Genomic DNA, 18,803 nt, shown 5'->3' with positions numbered 1-18,803 from the left:
GGTCAAAACAGTGTAAAGGCTCATTTATATTTCAAGGACAGGCGTATGCTCTGGCACAGCCTTCGCGCTGTTGTGGACCCCTGCCATGGCTGATGCTGATGTTAACGTGCACGTTTTACAAAATGTGACTACACGTTGCAACAATGCATAGTACAAGCACTGTGATTGGTTGGATTGGTAGCAGTGACTAGATGGAAACTGTTGTTTTGTGTTTATCTTATGAATAATGTTGCATGTTAAAAGGTTCCAGAATCTGAATGAGTAAGTTTAAGCAACTTGTACATTAAGTGCAGCATTCAGAAAAATCAAAACACCCATTAAGAAATCCGAACATAAAAACCCGCTGCCAGCTAGCATTTTGGAATAACAGCAGAGCTGCAATTTTGGAGTTACAGCAGAGCAACACAAACAACATGCAGAAGTATAAATGCACGACTATGTGCAAGGCATGCGCCGTGGGCCACAGCGATGACTCAACGCAGAAGTATAAATTAGCCTTAAATGAAACAAAAACCTGCATTTGAATTGTACAGTATGTGTGTGTGTGTGTGTGTATATATATATATATATATATATATATATATATATATATATATATATATATATATATATATATATACATATACATATATATATATATATATATATATATGTGTGTGTGTGTGTGTGTGTGTGTGTGTGTGTGTGTGTGTGTGTGTGTTTTGTGTGTGTGTGTGTGTGTGTGTGTGTGTGTGGTGTGTGTGGTGTGTGTGTGTGTGTGTGTGTGTGTGTGTGTGTGTGTGTGTGTGTGTGTGTGTGTGTGTGTGTGTATGTGTGTGTGTGTGTGTGTGTGTGTATATATATATATATATATATATATATATATATATATATATATATATATATATATTTCGAATTTAAAATAAACGTATATCCTATAATGGACTTGGCTTATAATATTAAATGTTAAATGTTTGCATAATACAAATTCCTTTATAAATTTTCAAGTCTTATATATTGTTTGTTCCATTTTATAAATGCCTCACTAAAATGGCTACAAACTAGTAAAGCTTATCCGAGATTAGGTAAACAATAAACATAACAAACGTAGGCTATATGACACTTGGAAGTTGGAACAAAGAAATAAAATTAGTCCTCTGTAACATCGTAACATTTCAGCATTCTAAATAGGCCTAGGTAAACACACTTACCCTTTAAATTGGCCTACACAACAATAAAAAGAAGTCTTAACAATTAAAATTAAAATAAATTCTTAATTATGATGGGTATTTTGGCAATAACAAAATTAAGATAAAGGCTGTGCAAGAATTGTTTCGCCACTTCTCTTCACAATCTGGCCTTAAGGCGACGGTGAAGCTGAATATTAAAAAAATAACCTAATGCCAACATTAGCCTGTATACTCTGTCTACGTTATGATTTTTTACGCAGTGTGTGAGCGACTGCCAAAATACCTTGGCAGCTAGAATGGCCGTTGCTTCTGAACTAGTGACTGGCTTGACCACCATCTAAATTTGCTCTTTTTAACTTCTGGTTGGATGGATTTTAATGTTGAAGCAAACGTTTTGATTACTTTCTCGCGCTAATCGAAATGCATCACATGACTATTCATTTACCTATTGCACAAGCAAAGCCAAGCCTGGCCCGACCTGACCCCGTCTAAAATGATAGAAATCAAACCCGAACCCACCCAAACCCGTCTGGTTCCGCTGGGTCCCGTCGGGTTCGGGCAAAGATCTTCAGCTCTAATCACAAGCACTTTGCCAGTTTATCTGGGGGGAAATTCATTGACATACTAAATGCACAAAGAAACATTTCCAACAACTATCTGTCAAAATAGTAATAAAACAAATAATAAATTACATTTATGTAGCACTTTTCTGGACACTCAAAGCACTTTACACATTTTTGGGGGAATCTCCTCAACCACCATCTGTGTGCAGCATCCACCTGTATGACCTGCTGACAGCCATACTGCACCAGACCAGTTAGGACGCCCATTCAGGTACTGACCAGGCACAGCCCTGCTTACCTTCAGTGGGTGACCATCTGAAAGTTGCAAAGAGCTAGCTGCCGATATGTTGAATTTCAATTTAAAACTGTAGACCTGCAAAGAGTATAAAACTTTATTTTTATGCATGTACTTTTGCAAAAAAAATGTATTCTTATGTATAGGAATGGGTTTTTTAGCCAACTAGTTTACTCTTAAGGTCTTTGCACACTGAAGTCTGAAATTTTTGCATGCGTTTTTTTCATATTCGTGTCCAAAAAAGTGTCATATATTCAAACCTTGCACACTGAGTCCGAAGTGCTGAACCCAGTTCAAATTTTTTTATGATGTTCGAAAGTTTTGGAGGCAGTGTGTCAATACAGTTCACACAACGTGAGGTTGAATTGATTTTCTAATGTGCAAAAATTACGGACTATTTTTTTTTTACTTTTTTAAAATGTTGGAGGTATCATGCATACCAGATGTTACACATTTGATTTGAAACCATCCAAATAAAGTGTTAACAAGAACTTTGATTATATAAATCCATGTACTGCATGTTGAATAGAACAAATGTGAGTAAAACAGTCAAGGAAAAAATAAGTATTTTGAATAATCACGTCAGAAAAACAATTTAGCAGATTTACAGTGGCAACTTTTACCAAATGCAATGGAAACATACATTTATAGAAGGTAAGAGGTATGAATATTTTCACAAAGCATCAACTTTTCCTTCTCTTTCTTTAAAAAGGTGAAACAAAAAGTTTCCCTTGTGTTCTGCATTTAGCCATTGTCGGTCAATAAGTTCTGAAGTTCACAGCACAGAATCACAATTAGGATCTCATAATGTTTTGCAGTTGGAATCTGTAGATTTTTATCATTGTGAAAAGGATGAGAGGTTTTAAAACCCTCACGGCATACCTGACCTAATTAAGACGATCTCGAATCAATGGAAGTCAGGTCAATGGAGGCCATTAATCTCGATCATCTCTACGTGCTGCCCTCTCCATTCTCTCATTACACGGCAATAGAACATTGCGTTTCATTTATGGGCATGTCAAAAACCTCAATATTGTTCTCGTTAAAAGAAAGGATCTGAAAATCCAGTCCATTAAGGCCTTTATTTCCTAATGTGGCTTGACTTCTTATAAGATTAGAATGGCTCTTTGTTGACGGTTCCAGCTGGAAAAGATTCTGGCAAATGAAAATGGACCTGTTGTTTTACTGCTGTCCATTACAGCAGATCACCCGGACCATAAATAAGATTTTTTTTTTTTCTTCAGCAAGAGAAACAAGTGAAGTCCTTTCTGCTAGCTAGTAATTCAAAAGCCAGGTGTATAAAGTCATAAATCAGAAGCTATCAATATAATAAGCATAATAAGCGACAGTCAATTCAAAGTACAAGACAAGTAAAGACATTGCAGAGGTGGAGGTCATTTCACAATCCAGCAATAGTTTAGCACACTGTACAAATATCCATTTAAGGTATAGCTTACTTAGAACATCATATCCACTCTCAAGTGGTTTCACTTAGGAAACTAGTCATTGACTTTCTACAGAAATAAATACCATGAAAGTCATTAAAATATATTATATTAGTGTTCAATAGAAAAAAGAAACGTAAAAGGTTTAAAACAAGTGAAGGGTGAGGAAATTGTGGGAGAATTGTAATTTTTTGTGAAGTATGTTTTGTCTTTTCTGTTTATTTGCTCTTTTACTTCATTGAAGTTATATATTGTTTCAAACTTCTATAGAAAAAAAGTCAATACATTTTTTTTTAGAGTGTAAATAAATGGAAAAAACTTGTGAATCACAAAATATTGCTCATTACTGTTAATTAACTTAATATTTTTGCAGTGTGTGTTTTACAATGTCTGTTGTGTTAATGTCGCTGACCTGACTAACAGTCCATGGACAAAACAGCTGAAATCTCTTTTTTTATTTATTTGTTAGGCTTTTTTATAATTATTTCAGTATTTCAAAAGACATAGAAGTTTAGAACATAGTTAGTGTTGCTAAAATATCACAGATCTTAGTCACTATGCTTGTAATGACATATTTTATGATGGAGAAATGACTGAATGCACTTTTTATTTATTTTATTTTCATTATTTTTTTTTTCTTCTTCATATTTATCTGTTAGTTATTGTTTTTTATTATCATTAATATTTCGAAAGTCATAGCAGTTTGTCTGAAATGTAACTAATGGCTTTTTTGTTCTTACAAAAATGAGTGAATGCACTTTTTAATTTAAATTTTTAATTAATTGTTTGTTTGTTTACTAAAACAGCTGAAACATCGTTCCTATTTATTTGTTAGTTTTTTGTTGTTTTTTCAGTAATTCGAAAGCAAGTTTTTTATTATTATTATTTAGTATTTCGAAAGTCATAGCAGTTTTTCTAAAATGTTACAGACATTAAATTACATAATTTATCACTTATGCTATGTTATAAAAATAAGTGAATGCACTTTTTATTTATTTTATTTATATTTTATTTTATTTTTTACTTATTTGATTGTTTATTTTTTGTTTATTAAACACTGCTGAAGCTATTTTTTTTTTATTAGTTTTTTTTTATTTTGTTTTGTTTTGTTTTTTCAGTATTTTAAAAGCAACATAGGCTCACAGTGAACACATTCCTGTATACATTTCTGGAGAGCGCAAATTATGTGGCCAGAGCTATGTATGGCTGCATTTCATCTTTAAAATGAGTGCTACGGGGGTGTATGACGCTGCAGATGGCTTCTGTTTCTTTTCCCGCTATACCACTATACTGCTTACCTCCATTTGGACGGCTTTTCCTCTGTTACCAGTTGCCCAGTGGTTCACGGTGTACGTCAGCAGACTTGAGATGCAGAGAGAAGTTGACTGTGACAATGGGATTTGAGTTTGGTAAAGAAAATCAAAAAATAAAATAAACAAGTAAATAACAGGGTGAGAACATTCTGGATTTTCTGGATTGCTTTTGAAAACACTGTCGGTTGGGTTTAGGGAAGGCTTTAGGTGGGTCAGTAAGAGCTTTTGTAAACACTGTCAGTTGAGTTTGGAGAAGGGGCTGGATGGGGGGATTGGTCGGGTGGTATGTCACTCAGTCGGTCAACATTGGTATCTGGTGGATTTACATGAGAACAGCAGGTGCAAATACCATTAGCAAGAGAAATTTGAGATCTGAAAAAGCGTACACAGAGGCCTCGGGTGGATTCAGGAAACAACAACTGCAAAAAAAAAACATACCTACTGGGACATATTTCGAGCTCTCCAGAAATGTAAACAGGGGTTCGTATCCATAATGAGCCAGGGTTGTACGAAAGTCATAGTAGTTTGTCTAAAAGGTTACAGATTTTAGTCAACCACCCCTTGTAATGGCTTGTTTAATGTTAGAGAAATGAGAAATGCACCTTTTATTTATTTTATTTTTTTTATTTAAAACAGCTAAAACATTTGGTATTTATTTGTCAGGTTTTTTATTCTTCAGTAAGTCATAGCAGTTTGTCTAAAATGTTACAGATTTGAGTCAACTATCCCTGTAATGACATCTTTTCTGTTAGAGAAATGAGTGAATGTACTTTTTAATAAGCTGAAACTAAAAAGGGGAATTAAACAAAACAAGCAGCAATATTTTTTCAGATTCTCAATTTGATGGCACATTAACATTGAAAGATCATAACTAACCAATAAAACGATTAGGATCATTTTAATTCTCCCATGTACACTACAAGTGTCATAGAGGATTCTATTAAAAGTATGGAAAAATGACATCTAATTGGCGTCACTTGACACCCATTTCATTCGTTCTGACCCATCAGTCCAACCTCATGCAGCGCAAAGACATCTTTGCAACTGATAATGGCCATCCTGATGGCGGTCGGTCTATTAATCGTTTAACGGCTAGAGGGTCCCTTCTGCTCGTCAAGCATACCGTCTTAATGAGCATCAGAGTCTTTAAACCATCATTATGGAGTCATGCTTGGCTTGTGTCCTCTGTGTAGGTAGTGCTGGGAGGAGGAGCCTTAGAACTCAAGACCTTTTGCATAATGGCCAAAGCTTTAAATTACCTTAGGACTCCAGAAGGAAGCCATTCAGTCTGCAGATAAGAAAACTGTCTCGTTTTATGGAGTGCTCTTTCAGTTTTATGGGTTGATTAGTAAAAAGGACCAAACTGTCACCGGTCAGCTCAATGTATGCACTTAATACAAGTTAGAAAGCTATAAAAGTGGCATTTTCTGATGGGTTAGGTGGATACTTTGGCCATTTAGGAGTCACAGGTAACACAAAAACTGATGTGCTTTTACAGCACATCAAAAGCATTTGGCAAAACGTTGGCTTGGATGTTCGTGGCTTAAGTGCATCATTTCACTGAGATTTGCTTTAATATTAAGAGCATATTTTTTATTATTGAATTGAATTATAGTTTGCAAAGTTCTTCCTGTTTGTGTGTGACTTCTTGGTTAAAATTGAATGCATTCAGGCTCCTTTTATACTTTGCAAATTGATGCATTTTCATTTTTTGAATAGAAAATATGTTTGACACAATATGTCAAACATATTTTCTATTTAAAAAATGAAAATCATGAAAATTGCTTCATGCCTTTTTATCAAGAAGTAACATCAAGTTCTTCTAAAAATTACAAAACTTTGTTGTTGTTGGAATAATACAACATGCTATTAAATAATTTGCAGTAAGACCAGCAGCAGGTTTCATAAATATAAACAAGCCCGTTTGACTGCAGGTCTATTTTTATTTAGGGTTTTATTTGTTAAACCTTAAACCAAGTTATGAGATTTATGAGATGTATATGTTGCAATTACATAATGTAATATTTTGAAAACTAAAAGATAAAAAGCTTTTATATAAGACATAGATTTTATTATTAATATTATCTCTAAAATTAAAAGTAATTTAAAGAAAATGTGTAGTGAATCAAAAGTGAATCAATTTTAAGAATATAGACTTACACTGATCGGCTACTTTATTATGTCTGGCTACTTTATTTTACCTGTACATCAGCTTGTTAATGCAAATTTCTAATCAGCCAATCCCATGGCAGCAACTCAATGCATTTAGGCATGTAGACATGGTCAAGGTGAACTGCTGCAGTTCAAACCAAGCATCAGAATGGGTAGGAAAGGTGATTTAAGTGACTTAGAACATGACATGGTTGTTGGTTGAGTATTTCAGAAACTGCTAATTTCACACACAACCATCTTTAGGGTTTACAGAAAATGGTCCAAAAAAGAGAAATATTCATTGAGTTGCAGTTCTGTGGGCAAAAATGCCTTGTTGGTGTCAGAATTGGTTTGAGCCGACAGAAAGGCAACAGTAACTCAAATAGCCACTTGTTACAACCAAGGTATGCAGAAGAGCATCTCTGAATGCACAACATGTGGAACATTGTGGCCACAACAGATTGAAAAATGTTTCCTGGTCTGATGAGTCTCGATTTCTGCTGTGACATTCAGGGTCAGAATTTGGCATCAACAACATGAAAACATGGATCCATTCTGCCTTGTATCAACAGTTCAGGCTGGTGGTTGTGTGTGTAACGGTGTGAGGGATATTTTCTTGACATACTTTGGGCCCATTAGTCCCAATTTAGGATTGTGTCAATGCCACCGCCTACCTGAGTATTGTTACAGACCATGTCCATCCCTTTATGACCACAGTGTACCCATCTTCTGATAGCTACTTCCAGCAGGATAACGCACCATCTCATAAAGCCAAATCATCTCAGACTTGTTTCTTGAACATGACGAGTTCACTGTACTCAAATGGCCTCCACAGTCACTACATCTCAATCCAATAGAGCGCCTTTGGGATGTGTTGGAAAGGGAGATTTGCATCATGGATGTGCAGCCAACAAATCTGCAGCAACTGCGTGATGCTATCATGTCAATATGGACCAAAATCTCTGAGGAATATTTCCAGTACCTTGTTGAATCTGTGCCACGAAGGAATAAGGCAGTTCTGAAGGCAAAAGGGGGTCTAGTACAGTGTACCTAATAAAGTGGCCGGTGAGTGTATATTAATTTATTCTAACATTATATTAAAATGCTGCTTTTTAAGGCTGTGAAGTATCATATGTACATATATTGGGGGAAAATACAAAACAAATCACATTTTCAAAAATAATTAGTAATAAATTTTAAAAAATGATAAGGAATATAAATGTTTAAATGCTGCCTTGAACAACAAGCAAATCAGCATAAAATATGCTCATTTTAAATGATGAAAAGTGTCTTGTGGATAAACTGGTACAACCTTGTCACTCCGCAGCAGATGCATTTGCCAAACATTTCCTGTGCTGTTAATTATGTAAGGGTGTCATGTCATGCTATATTACTTTAATCCGAAACCTCCCAATAAAAGGTTTACTCTGGTTTAGCCGAATGCTATTTTAGTCCCCTTCCTGTCTCCAAGCTTTCAGCATTTATAGGCGTCGTAAGTGCAGAGGTAAGTATTTGAATGATTAAGCTGAGGTATGTACAGTACTTCAACCTTGAAGAGAGCACATTACCGGGGTCTCAAACATTCCTGCTGCCTGAACTTCACGCTGGATGGAAGTTTTTCCCACGTAAAAGTGTACCCAAACCATAAACCGTAGATCTGTTTAAGCCCTGCTTAGTCATGTATCAGCGTGACACGGCCATTAAGCCCCACACATGATTACAAGCTTCATTAGCCTGTCAATCATCTGCAGAGAGCCCACCCACAGACCTCCCTTCAGTCCGTCCAGACACAATCAATCGAGCTTGAGTTATTGCTTCTCATTGCTGAGTCTCAATCACCGTTCCTACTTAATTAATTGAGTGCGTTGAACTCAGATGCGGATGGATCACGCCCATTTGTGGAACTTCAGGATAAGTGATATTAACGAGATGCTAAATTGAGCTTCTAATGATGCTATAAATCAACAACAAATCAGCTATAGGAGCCGGGGACACATTTCTCAGGGAGAGCAAGGCGCAAGATGGTGAAAAACAGATGCGTCGGCCGATAAGTCACAGTGGAGGTGGTCATGCGCTCCATGCATCAAAAGTAAAACCACACTGGGGTCAGTAAATCTGAGCTCTTTGAGAGGAGCTCGTTCACTCATGTAGAAACTGATATCCAGTTGCGTGGTGACATTTGAAAATGGTTTAAAGATCATGATGCTCCAGCGATCTTCCAAATCTGAAGTTTTGTGGTCATGGATGTGGAATTTATTGAAGTTAAATGAGCTTGTTTTTCATGAATGCAAGAGGTTCATAGATCAAAGTGCACAACAAAGTTATCCCGGATTTACTTCCTACACAGATCTGTATTTTGTTTTGTTTTTTTGCGATAATTTGGGTACCCACAAACAGCAACTAGTTTATCCTAGTAATGGGAGAAATTAAGTTTTTTGAAGCTTTGAATCAATTGAATTGCTTCCTAAAAATGATTCACTGTTTTTGAAATGGGTTAAAGAAGGTTACTGGTTTGCCCCCTGGCTGGGTCAGTTGGCTATTCTGTTCGGAGTTTGCATATTCTCCCCGAATTGGTGTGGGTTTTCTTTGGGTGCTCCGGTTTCCCCAGTTCAAAGACATGCATTCATTCATTCATCTTCTTTTTAGCTCAATCCATTTATTAATGAATGAACCGCCAACTTATCCAGCACGTTTTACACAGCAGATACCATCTCAGGGAAACATCCATACATACTCATTCACACTCATACACTACGGACAATTTAGCCTACCCAATTCACCTGTACCGCATGTCTTTGGACTGTGGGGGAAACCGGAGCACCCTGGGAAACCCACTCAAACACAGGGAGAACATTCAAACTCCACACAGAAACGCCAACTGACCCAGTCGAGGCTCGAACCAGCGACCTTCTTGCTGTGAGGTGACAGCACTAGCTACTGCACCACTGCGTCGCCTGTCAAAGACATGCAGTATAGATAAATTAGCTAGATTGGCCGTAGTGTATATGTGTGAATGCAAGTGTGTATGGGTGTTTCCAGTGCTGGGTTGCAGCTGAAAGGGCATCCGCTGCATAAAACATTGGAACATAAGTGCATAAGTTGGCGGTTCATACCTCTGTGGCAACTCCTGATAAAAAAGGTACTAAGCCGAATAGAAAATGAATGAAAGTTTTGGAAACTTCACAGGCTGATGACACCTGCTGGTCGAAACTATGTAAATGGAACAAAAACTCAAGCCAAACTGTTTTTACAAACCCACTGCAAATATTGTAATCTTGTAACTGCAATTGGCTCATCATTTAATGCCAATACATTCTGAATTAAATAAATAATGTACCATGTTTATTTAACTGGAGCAGGGGTGCCCACACTTTTTCAGCAAGCAAGCTACTTATAAAGTGACCAAGTCAAAATGATTAAAATTACTAAATGACTAAAGGATCTAGCTACAGTATATAGTAATGTACACTTGCATAATTGTATGAACCCAAATTGTGCAATAGCCTACAACTCTGTACATATTTTTGTCGTTACCTTACCATAACCTTGATGACTTGCACTGAAAGGAATCAGCCAGGGAAACATGAAAGATTTAACCAAATTTAACCAATCACTTTAATGGCAGTCCTTCTCTGATGACGTCAGTTTGACGGTTTGGGTGAAATATATACTGTAGCCATGCCACTCCAACCATTAGTTTGCTACCAGAGAAAGATGAGAGGAGGAGCACAAAAATAAAACCACATCCACTACCTAGTATTCTGTTTCTTTCTGAAATAACAGTTTGAAGCAACTTCTGTTTTACTCAGACTTTAAGTTTTAAATTTCTGCATAATTTACATTCAGGGCTTGTTATTAGGGGAGTCTGATCTAAATAGGCCAGTATATTGACCATTAGCTGCTTTTATTTGTTTTAATTATATACAGTTGAAGTCAGAAATGTTTGCTCCCCTGAATTATTAGCCCCCCTGTTTATTTTTATCCTCAATAAATATTTAACAGAGAGATTTTTTAAACACATTTATAAACATAATAATTTTAATAACTCATTTCTAATAACTGATTTATTTTATCTTTGGCATGATGACAGTAAAAAATATTTGACTAGATATTTTTCAAGACACTTACAGCCTAAAGTGACATTTAAAGGCTTAATTAGGTTAACTAGGCAGGTTAGGATAATTAGGCAAGTTTTTGTATAACAGTGGTTTGTTCTGTAGACTATCGAAAAAATATGCAGCTAAAGGGGGCTAATAATGTTGATCTTAAAATGGGTTTTAAAAAATTAAAACTGCTTTTATTTCAGCCGAAATTAAACAAATAATACTCCAGAAGAAAAAATATTATCAGACATACTGTGAAGATTTCCTTGCTCTGTTAAACATCATTTAGGAAATATTTCAAAAAGAAAAAAAAAATTCAAAGGGGGGCTAATAATTCTGACTTCAACTGTAGATGTCTTATAAAAATGGCATGAATCAACACCCTACATCAGGGGTCACCAAACCTGTTCCTGAGGGGCCGGTGTCCTGCTGATTTTAGCTCCAACCCTAATCAAACACACCTAAACAAACTAAACAAGGCCTTACTAGGTGTACTTGAAACACCCAGGCAGGTCTGTTGAGGCAAGTTGGAGCTAAACTCTGTAGGGACACGGGCCCTCCAGGACGGAGATTGGTGATCCATGCCCTACAGAGTAAAGTTTAATTTATTGTAATAATATTGTCCTTGTCAACATGTCAAACAATGCTGCTTTTGGCCCTCAAATTGGTCCTTTGGCATTTAAATTATGTTCTACCAAACCGTTTCACATTTCAGGATTTCTCACCAGTGGAAGCTGTCAAAGTTGGGCAAACTTAGAGTGCAGAGGAGTACAACAAAACAAGTTTTACAATCCTATTTGGTAAAATATTAAGAGAAAAACACTTGATAAAATGTTATCAAGACGTTATTAAGATCAGAAACATGCAAAAAAATTGTGAGACTACTAACAGTAGTCAGATAAGAGAACAATGTCAAATTTACTGCCCCACCATAGATGCTGCATTAGAAACACACTTTCTAATCCTACTCTCCAAATTTGTTGAGCCTCTGTCAATTGTAGCCTCAGTTTGCTGTTCTTATCTGACATGAGTGACACTGGTGTGGTTTTCTGCTGCTCTAACTCATCTGCTTCAAGGTTTAAAATGCTGTAATTATTGAATTACTACTTTTTATCAGCTGTAACCCGTCTGGCCATTCTACTCTGACCACTGGCCTCGATAAGATCTTTTCACACATAGAACCGCTTACTGGTCACAAGGTATTTTATCTTATCTGGACAGTTCTCTGATGGTTGTGCATAAAAATCCTAGTAGAAGGATAGTTACTGAAATACTCAGACAAGCCCATCTAGCAGCATCCATGCCAGATTCAGAGTTGATTAAATCAACGTTCTACCTCATTCAGATGCTCAGGTGAATTTCAGCAGATTGTTCTGACCATGCCTAAATCCTTTGTGTTGCTGCCAAGCGACTGGCCGATTATGTAATATCATTAATGAGAAGTTAAATACAAAAATTATAAACTAAATTTAGTTCTTGACTTGAATTAAATCTATTATTGGAGACCTTGAGAACATAATAGGGGCACTAAAAAGTTATGTTTAAATGTTTTTCCAAATAGCAGAATTAAATATCCATTGCGGGTAGAGTTGGGTGTGATTTATTTATTTCCCCTCACTGAATTGTTCAATTGTCTCTTCAGTTTAGTATGCTTGCCCTCGTCCCATCCAACACATGTCCCTTTTCTCATTCTGATGCCCTGTCACTGTGTTCAGATCAAACCCAAGACTTCTTGGTCGCTTCCACTAATGGCAATGCTAGTTTCAACAACATGTGTGATTGATGTGTTTAGGGCAACGGCATCTCACTGAATGTTCTTTTAAAATGGATATTTTCCTCTGAATAGCTTCTCAGACAGCCTCATTTCCTCATGCATAGTCTTGACCATTTCCGTTTAAAATGTGTCACCAAAACGTGCTTGTTGTCAATTCCAACCTAAACTACATAAGACATCTATATTTAGAGCCGTGTTTAATTTTTATTATTTATTTGTTTACACACACACACACACACACATATATATATATATATATATATATATATATATATATATATATATATATATATATATATATATATATATATATATAAATATATGTATATATATATATATACATACACACACACACAAGCACCGAGTTGGACCCCTTTTTGCATTCAGAACTGCCTTAATCCTTCGTAGCATAAATTCAACCAGGTACAGGAAATATTACTTTTTATGGATTAAGGTCCATATTGGCATGATAGCATCACGCTGTTGCTGCAGATTTGTCGACTGCACATCATGCGAATCATCATGCGAATGACCCTACCATCTAAATGTCATAGCAGAAATCGAGACTCATCAAACCAGGCAACGTTTTTCAATCTTCTATCGTCTAATTTTGGTGAGCCTGTGTGAATTGTAGCCTCAGTTTCTTATTCTTAGCTGACAGGACTGGCACCCGGTGTGGTCTTCTGCTGCTGTAGCTCATCCACCTCAAGGTTGGACGTGTTGTCTTCAGAGATACTCTTCTGCATACCTTGGCTGTAATAAGTGACTGCTGCTCACTAGATTTTTTATTTTTTGACCCCTCTCTGTTAACCTTGGAAATGGTTGTGTGTGAAAAACCCAGATCAGCAGTTTCTGAAATACTCAGACCAGCCTACCTGGCACCAACAACCATGCCACGTTCAAAGTCATTTAAAATCACCTTTCTTCCCTGTTCTGATGCTCGGTTTGAACTGCAGCAGATCGTCTTGACCATGTCTACATGCCTAAATGCACTGAGTTGCTGCCATGTGATTAGCTGATCAGAAATTTGAGTTAACAAGCTGTTGGACAGTTTTTTGTTTGTTTGTTTGTTTGTTTGTTTGTTTGTTTGTTTGTTTGTTTGTTTGTTTGTTTGTTTGTTTTTGTATTTTATTGTGAACTTACAGCACAAATACGGCATGCTATGTTCCTGACTTGTTTAGTCAACACTACAAACCATTTAGGAATTTTAAAATCTATTTTTGAATGCTTGTAGAACAGTTTGCAATGTAATTTACATATCTGTATAAGTAAAATTTGTACTAATTTTCTAATGACTGTGACTTACTGTGACTTAAGTGACTTACAGTTAACAGACTGTTTGAAGAAAATCATTGTTGCATATTGTTTTTATAGTGAACTTTATAGTAAATTTTATTTTTTTTTATAGTATATTTTAATGCAGTGTGTATATACCTACAGTATATGTTCCTTAATTTGTTCTATCAACTGTAAATAGTACAAATCAAATGACTCCTACAAGGTCTTTAAAATATAGCATCACAAATAACTTAAAAAAAATAACGCCAATCTTGGTTAATTTATGATGTTAAATCAATGTTAAATCATACTCTGTCGTGATTTATTGATCTCATAAAAGAATAATAAAATTGTGTATTGTTTTGCTTGTGGAGGCCCATCATTGACAGTTATGTGTGCATGGTGTCTCAGCAGATTCGCTGTTCAGCGGCCTGGGTCTGGGAGCAGTGGTCGGGCTGGGTTTAGCTGGCCTGCTGCTGCTGCTCGTGCTGGTGGATGTCAGCTGCTTCTTCCTGCGCCAGTGCGGACTGCTCATGTGCATCACCCGCAAGCTTTGCAGCAAAAAGACTGCCACAAGCGGCAAGAGCAAAGAGCTTGAGGAGGGCAAAGCTGCCTACCTGTGAGTATCCCTTCATTTTCTGCTTTTCAATCCAGAGAAATGTCTACTTAAAGGTATTAAAAATGTGTTCAGTGCTGTTTCATGCACGTACTGTGGAAGTTCATAAGTCAAATGCGTAATGAGTGGGTCTAAAAGTTTAATGCTATTGTGAGAAAAAATATATATCTGATAATTAATGTTATTCTAATATTTTACAGCCTGTGCTTAGAGCTCTTTTGTTGCATCATTGTTAGTTTTAACAGCAGGGAAAAAGCAGAGGAGAGACTTCATTAACTGATGATAATCTGTCCCATAATCACAGTTTGCATTAGAAAAGAATAAAATGATTGTCGTTCTGCTTTCTCCAGTGTTGCATATATTGTATGATTTCTCCGTGAATATAGGTCATATATTTTGGTGCATTTGAACCAAACAGATTTATTAAAAATATATATTTATCAAAATATTTTTACATCTTTAGAAACAGAAAAATAATAAATTTAAATTAAAGCTACATATTGAAAAAAATAACATATTACAATTGAATTTTATATTTAAAAAAAATGTTTCTCTTTCATTTCTTTTTTCTCTTTTTACAAATTGTAGTTAATATTTTTCCCTACCATTTTAATTTGTGTGTACTCATTTTTGGAATTTTATTGTAAGTGTGTTGTTAGATTAGCTCCTGATTTGGTTTAGTACTGACTAAACTAATGTATATGCACAAATATATATTGTAAAGCATCCTATTAAAAATATGTATTTAACATGATGTGGGGTGTACTCATACACCACCAGACAAAAGTATTTTGCCTATTCAAGTTTTAGGAACAACAAATAATCACTTGACTTAGAGTTGGTCATTTGCCATCAGAAGTGGCTTATATATAAGGCAAAGGCCTCTAGATTACATTTAATTTACCAAAATAAAATATGATCATGCCTTGTTTTTTTATTATTTAATTAAGACATAAAGGCCTGACTTTGTTTAGACAAAAGTCTTGTCACTTAACAAAAATATTGTACAGTATAGAATATAATGTCATGGAGCAGTGGAAAAATAATTAATATTGTGTATGACTCCCATGAGCTTGGAGGACTGCATCCATACATTTCTGCAATGACTCAAATAACTTATTAATAAAGTCATCTGGAATGGCAAAGAAATCGTTCTCAGAGTTCATCAAGATTCTTTAGATTCATCTTCAATGCCTCCTCAATTACCTTACTCCAGACATGCTCAATAATGTTCATGTCTGGTGACTGGGCTGGCCAATCCTGGAGCACATTGACCTTCTTTGCTTTCAGGATCTTTGATTTGGAGGCTGAAGTATGAGAAGGAGTGCTATCCTCCTAAAGAATTTGCCCTCTCCTGTGGTTTGTAATGAGATGGGCAGCACAAATGTCTTGATACCTCAGGCTGTTGATGTTGCCATACACTCTGCAGATCTCTCGCACACCCCATACTGAATGTAACTCCAAACCATGATTTTTCCTTCACCAAACTTGACTGATTTCTGTCAGAATCTTGGGTCCCTGCGGGTTCCAATAGGTATTCTGCAGCATTTGTGATGATTGAGATGCAGTTCGATTCATTGGAAAAATCTACCTTTTGCCACTTTTCTAAATGTCAAGTCAAGTTATTATTTGTTGCTCTTACAACTGGGACCAACGACAAGACTTTTGTCAGATAGTGGATATGCTGAGCATTATATATATATATATATATATATATATATATATATATATATATATATATATATATATATATATATATATATATATATATATATATATATACAGTATATATATATATATATATATATATATATATATATATATATATATATATATATATATATATATATATATATATTATAACAAATTTCCACTGAAGTAAATTGTAGTCAGAATACAAAACTAATTTTCATAAGACACGGCACTGTTATTTAATATTATTTTTTATTTTATTTTATTTTTTTTTTTTTTGGATAAGTAATGCTATAATACACTACTTACTCTACATTGTATTACATTACTCCCATTCAGGCAATTTGTCATCAGTCTAGAGTAAAACATCCAGCAACACAAAGTCCTCAAGTTATCCAGCAACAGAAACAGCAGTAAATGTTTTTCTTTTATTATTACTATTATTATTTATGGAGGATGTACATCAATGGAGTGCAGTTAGTGTACAGGCTTATCAGGTTGGTTTACCGTGATGAAAACTCATTTGACTTATGCAATCTGTGTTTTTTTCCTTTGAAGAATTGTCAAGTACGTGTTTTGTCTCTGATCCGTGACCTCTCGGTTCCTGACATAGTTCTTATGTAGACTTTGTCCTCGGATTTGCAGTGTGACTGATCTAAAGTTATGCATTTGATAGTGCTGAAAAACTGTCAGGTCCTGTCAGGTTTACTTGGCTAAAAGTACAAAGAGATTAAGGGGCTGTGTTTATCTTCAGCTCTGATAACACGCAGCATGGCTTTTGATATTCTGGCACATAAGCTATGGTGTTGATCTGACATTTGGTCCATAATTTTTCAAAGCCCTTGTCTAGAGTTTTATATTGTTATAATGGAGATGATGATGAACAGAGGCTGGTTCATATTTAATGTCATCCCATATGATGAAGAGCCACACAGGGGTCTTTAGAATAATGCACAGATGTGACTGAGCCTGATGTTCACTACGTGACCAAAGAGTCACATAAATATAAACTGAAAAATATACATTTATAAATCTAGAGTGACATTAAAGATAGCACAAAAAATGTGTGTATTTATAATGATGTAATTTGTGTGAAACTGAAAAGAGCTTGATTTTATCCTTTGGGAACTGTTTGGTTTGGATTGTTGCAAGCAGAATTCTCTATTGACATGTGGTGGTTGTTCTGCAGTCAAAGAGTATCTTCAAGAAGTAAATGAGTCTGCAAATCTAAGACAAGTTTAAAACAAGTCTAAAATGAGTCTGATTTGGTCTTGAATAAATCCTGAGGTTTTATCTGCCCTGGACAGTATAAAAGTATCACCCACAGACAAGAGAACAGTCATTGGGATCTTGCCATTAGCATTTGCATCACTTTGGCTCAGCCACTGCTCAGGAAGCAAAAAGTTAAATGTCCCTCACGCCTGGGAGTTTTGAATTAAATTATATAAATAAAAACCAAAGAAAATACAGTAACTTTTCAGTTATATATATACTAGTGTTCATTTGGAATTGGAACTGGATTGTATACATTTTTATTTCTACAAGAATTGAATAAGGAATGTGAAAAATTTGTGACAAACACTGTTGCAAACACTGATCATTGGTTTGTTAAATGGTTAGTTCACTATAAATTGAAAATGACAATAAGTATTTACTGTCATATGACTGAAGTAGTCTGCTTTATTTTTTCACAATTATTGTAGATGTTTTAAGACTGTAAAACCACTCACTACACAATTTTCTCAGATAGGTATAACAATTTTCACGCTTTTTTTTTTCTTGTTTAAACACTTGTGTAACTTTTACCTTCCTTTAGCATGTCCACAAGTCCAACTTTTTGTGTGATGGTTAGCATCTTCCTCTGTCTTTTGTGTGCTACCGTGAGTGCCTTTGAAGGTGCAGAATCTTTCGTCGACATTATGGGGTTGAAAACTTGCAAACATACAGTACAGTACTTCTGAGTCACACTGCATAGCGATCAAAGATTTATGTCAGTTTGGCAAGCTGAAGGTATTCTGTACTGTACAGGAGACATTGGACAGAGAAGATTGATTGGCAATGGTCTAAAGCCAATCAGGATGCAGAATTCAATGTGTTAATCAGGACACAGAATGAAATGCACTGAAAAGAAAAAGGAAAAAAGCATTTTAAATTACACAAAAAAATCAGCAAAACTGCGAGACTGCGAAAGGTGAACTGCGTTATGGTGAGGGACCACTGTGTTAAGATATTATGTTCCATTTAGATCATTTGTAAATTTCCTACTGTAAATATAATTTAAAAACTTAATTTTGATTAGTAGCTTCCATCGGTATCACTTTAAAGGCAATTTTAACTATTTTGTTTTTGTTTTTTGTTTTTTTTGGAACCTATAGATTGCAGATTGTTTACTAGTTTTATCTCA

At 35.5% G+C, this 18,803-nt stretch overlaps 1 protein-coding gene across 4 annotated transcripts in view; it reads left to right on the top strand.

Moving 5' to 3' along the window:
* The window catches only part of ncam2 (neural cell adhesion molecule 2), a 398,045-nt gene that overhangs the window by 376,484 nt on the left and 2,758 nt on the right, over window positions 1–18,803 (top strand). For 2 of the 4 annotated variants that reach the window (XM_005167807.5, XM_073911544.1), the window contains exon 16: window positions 14,506–14,710. In XM_005167807.5, the coding sequence (XP_005167864.1) occupies window positions 14,506–14,710 (205 nt within the window). 4 annotated transcript variants of the gene reach the window in all.

The sequence above is a fragment of the Danio rerio genome, chromosome 9 (assembly GCF_049306965.1).
Source record: "Danio rerio strain Tuebingen ecotype United States chromosome 9, GRCz12tu, whole genome shotgun sequence".
Taxonomy (NCBI): Eukaryota; Metazoa; Chordata; class Actinopteri; order Cypriniformes; family Danionidae; genus Danio; species Danio rerio.
Note: the sequence above shows the minus strand (reverse complement) of the source record. Positions and strands in the feature narration are given on the sequence as shown.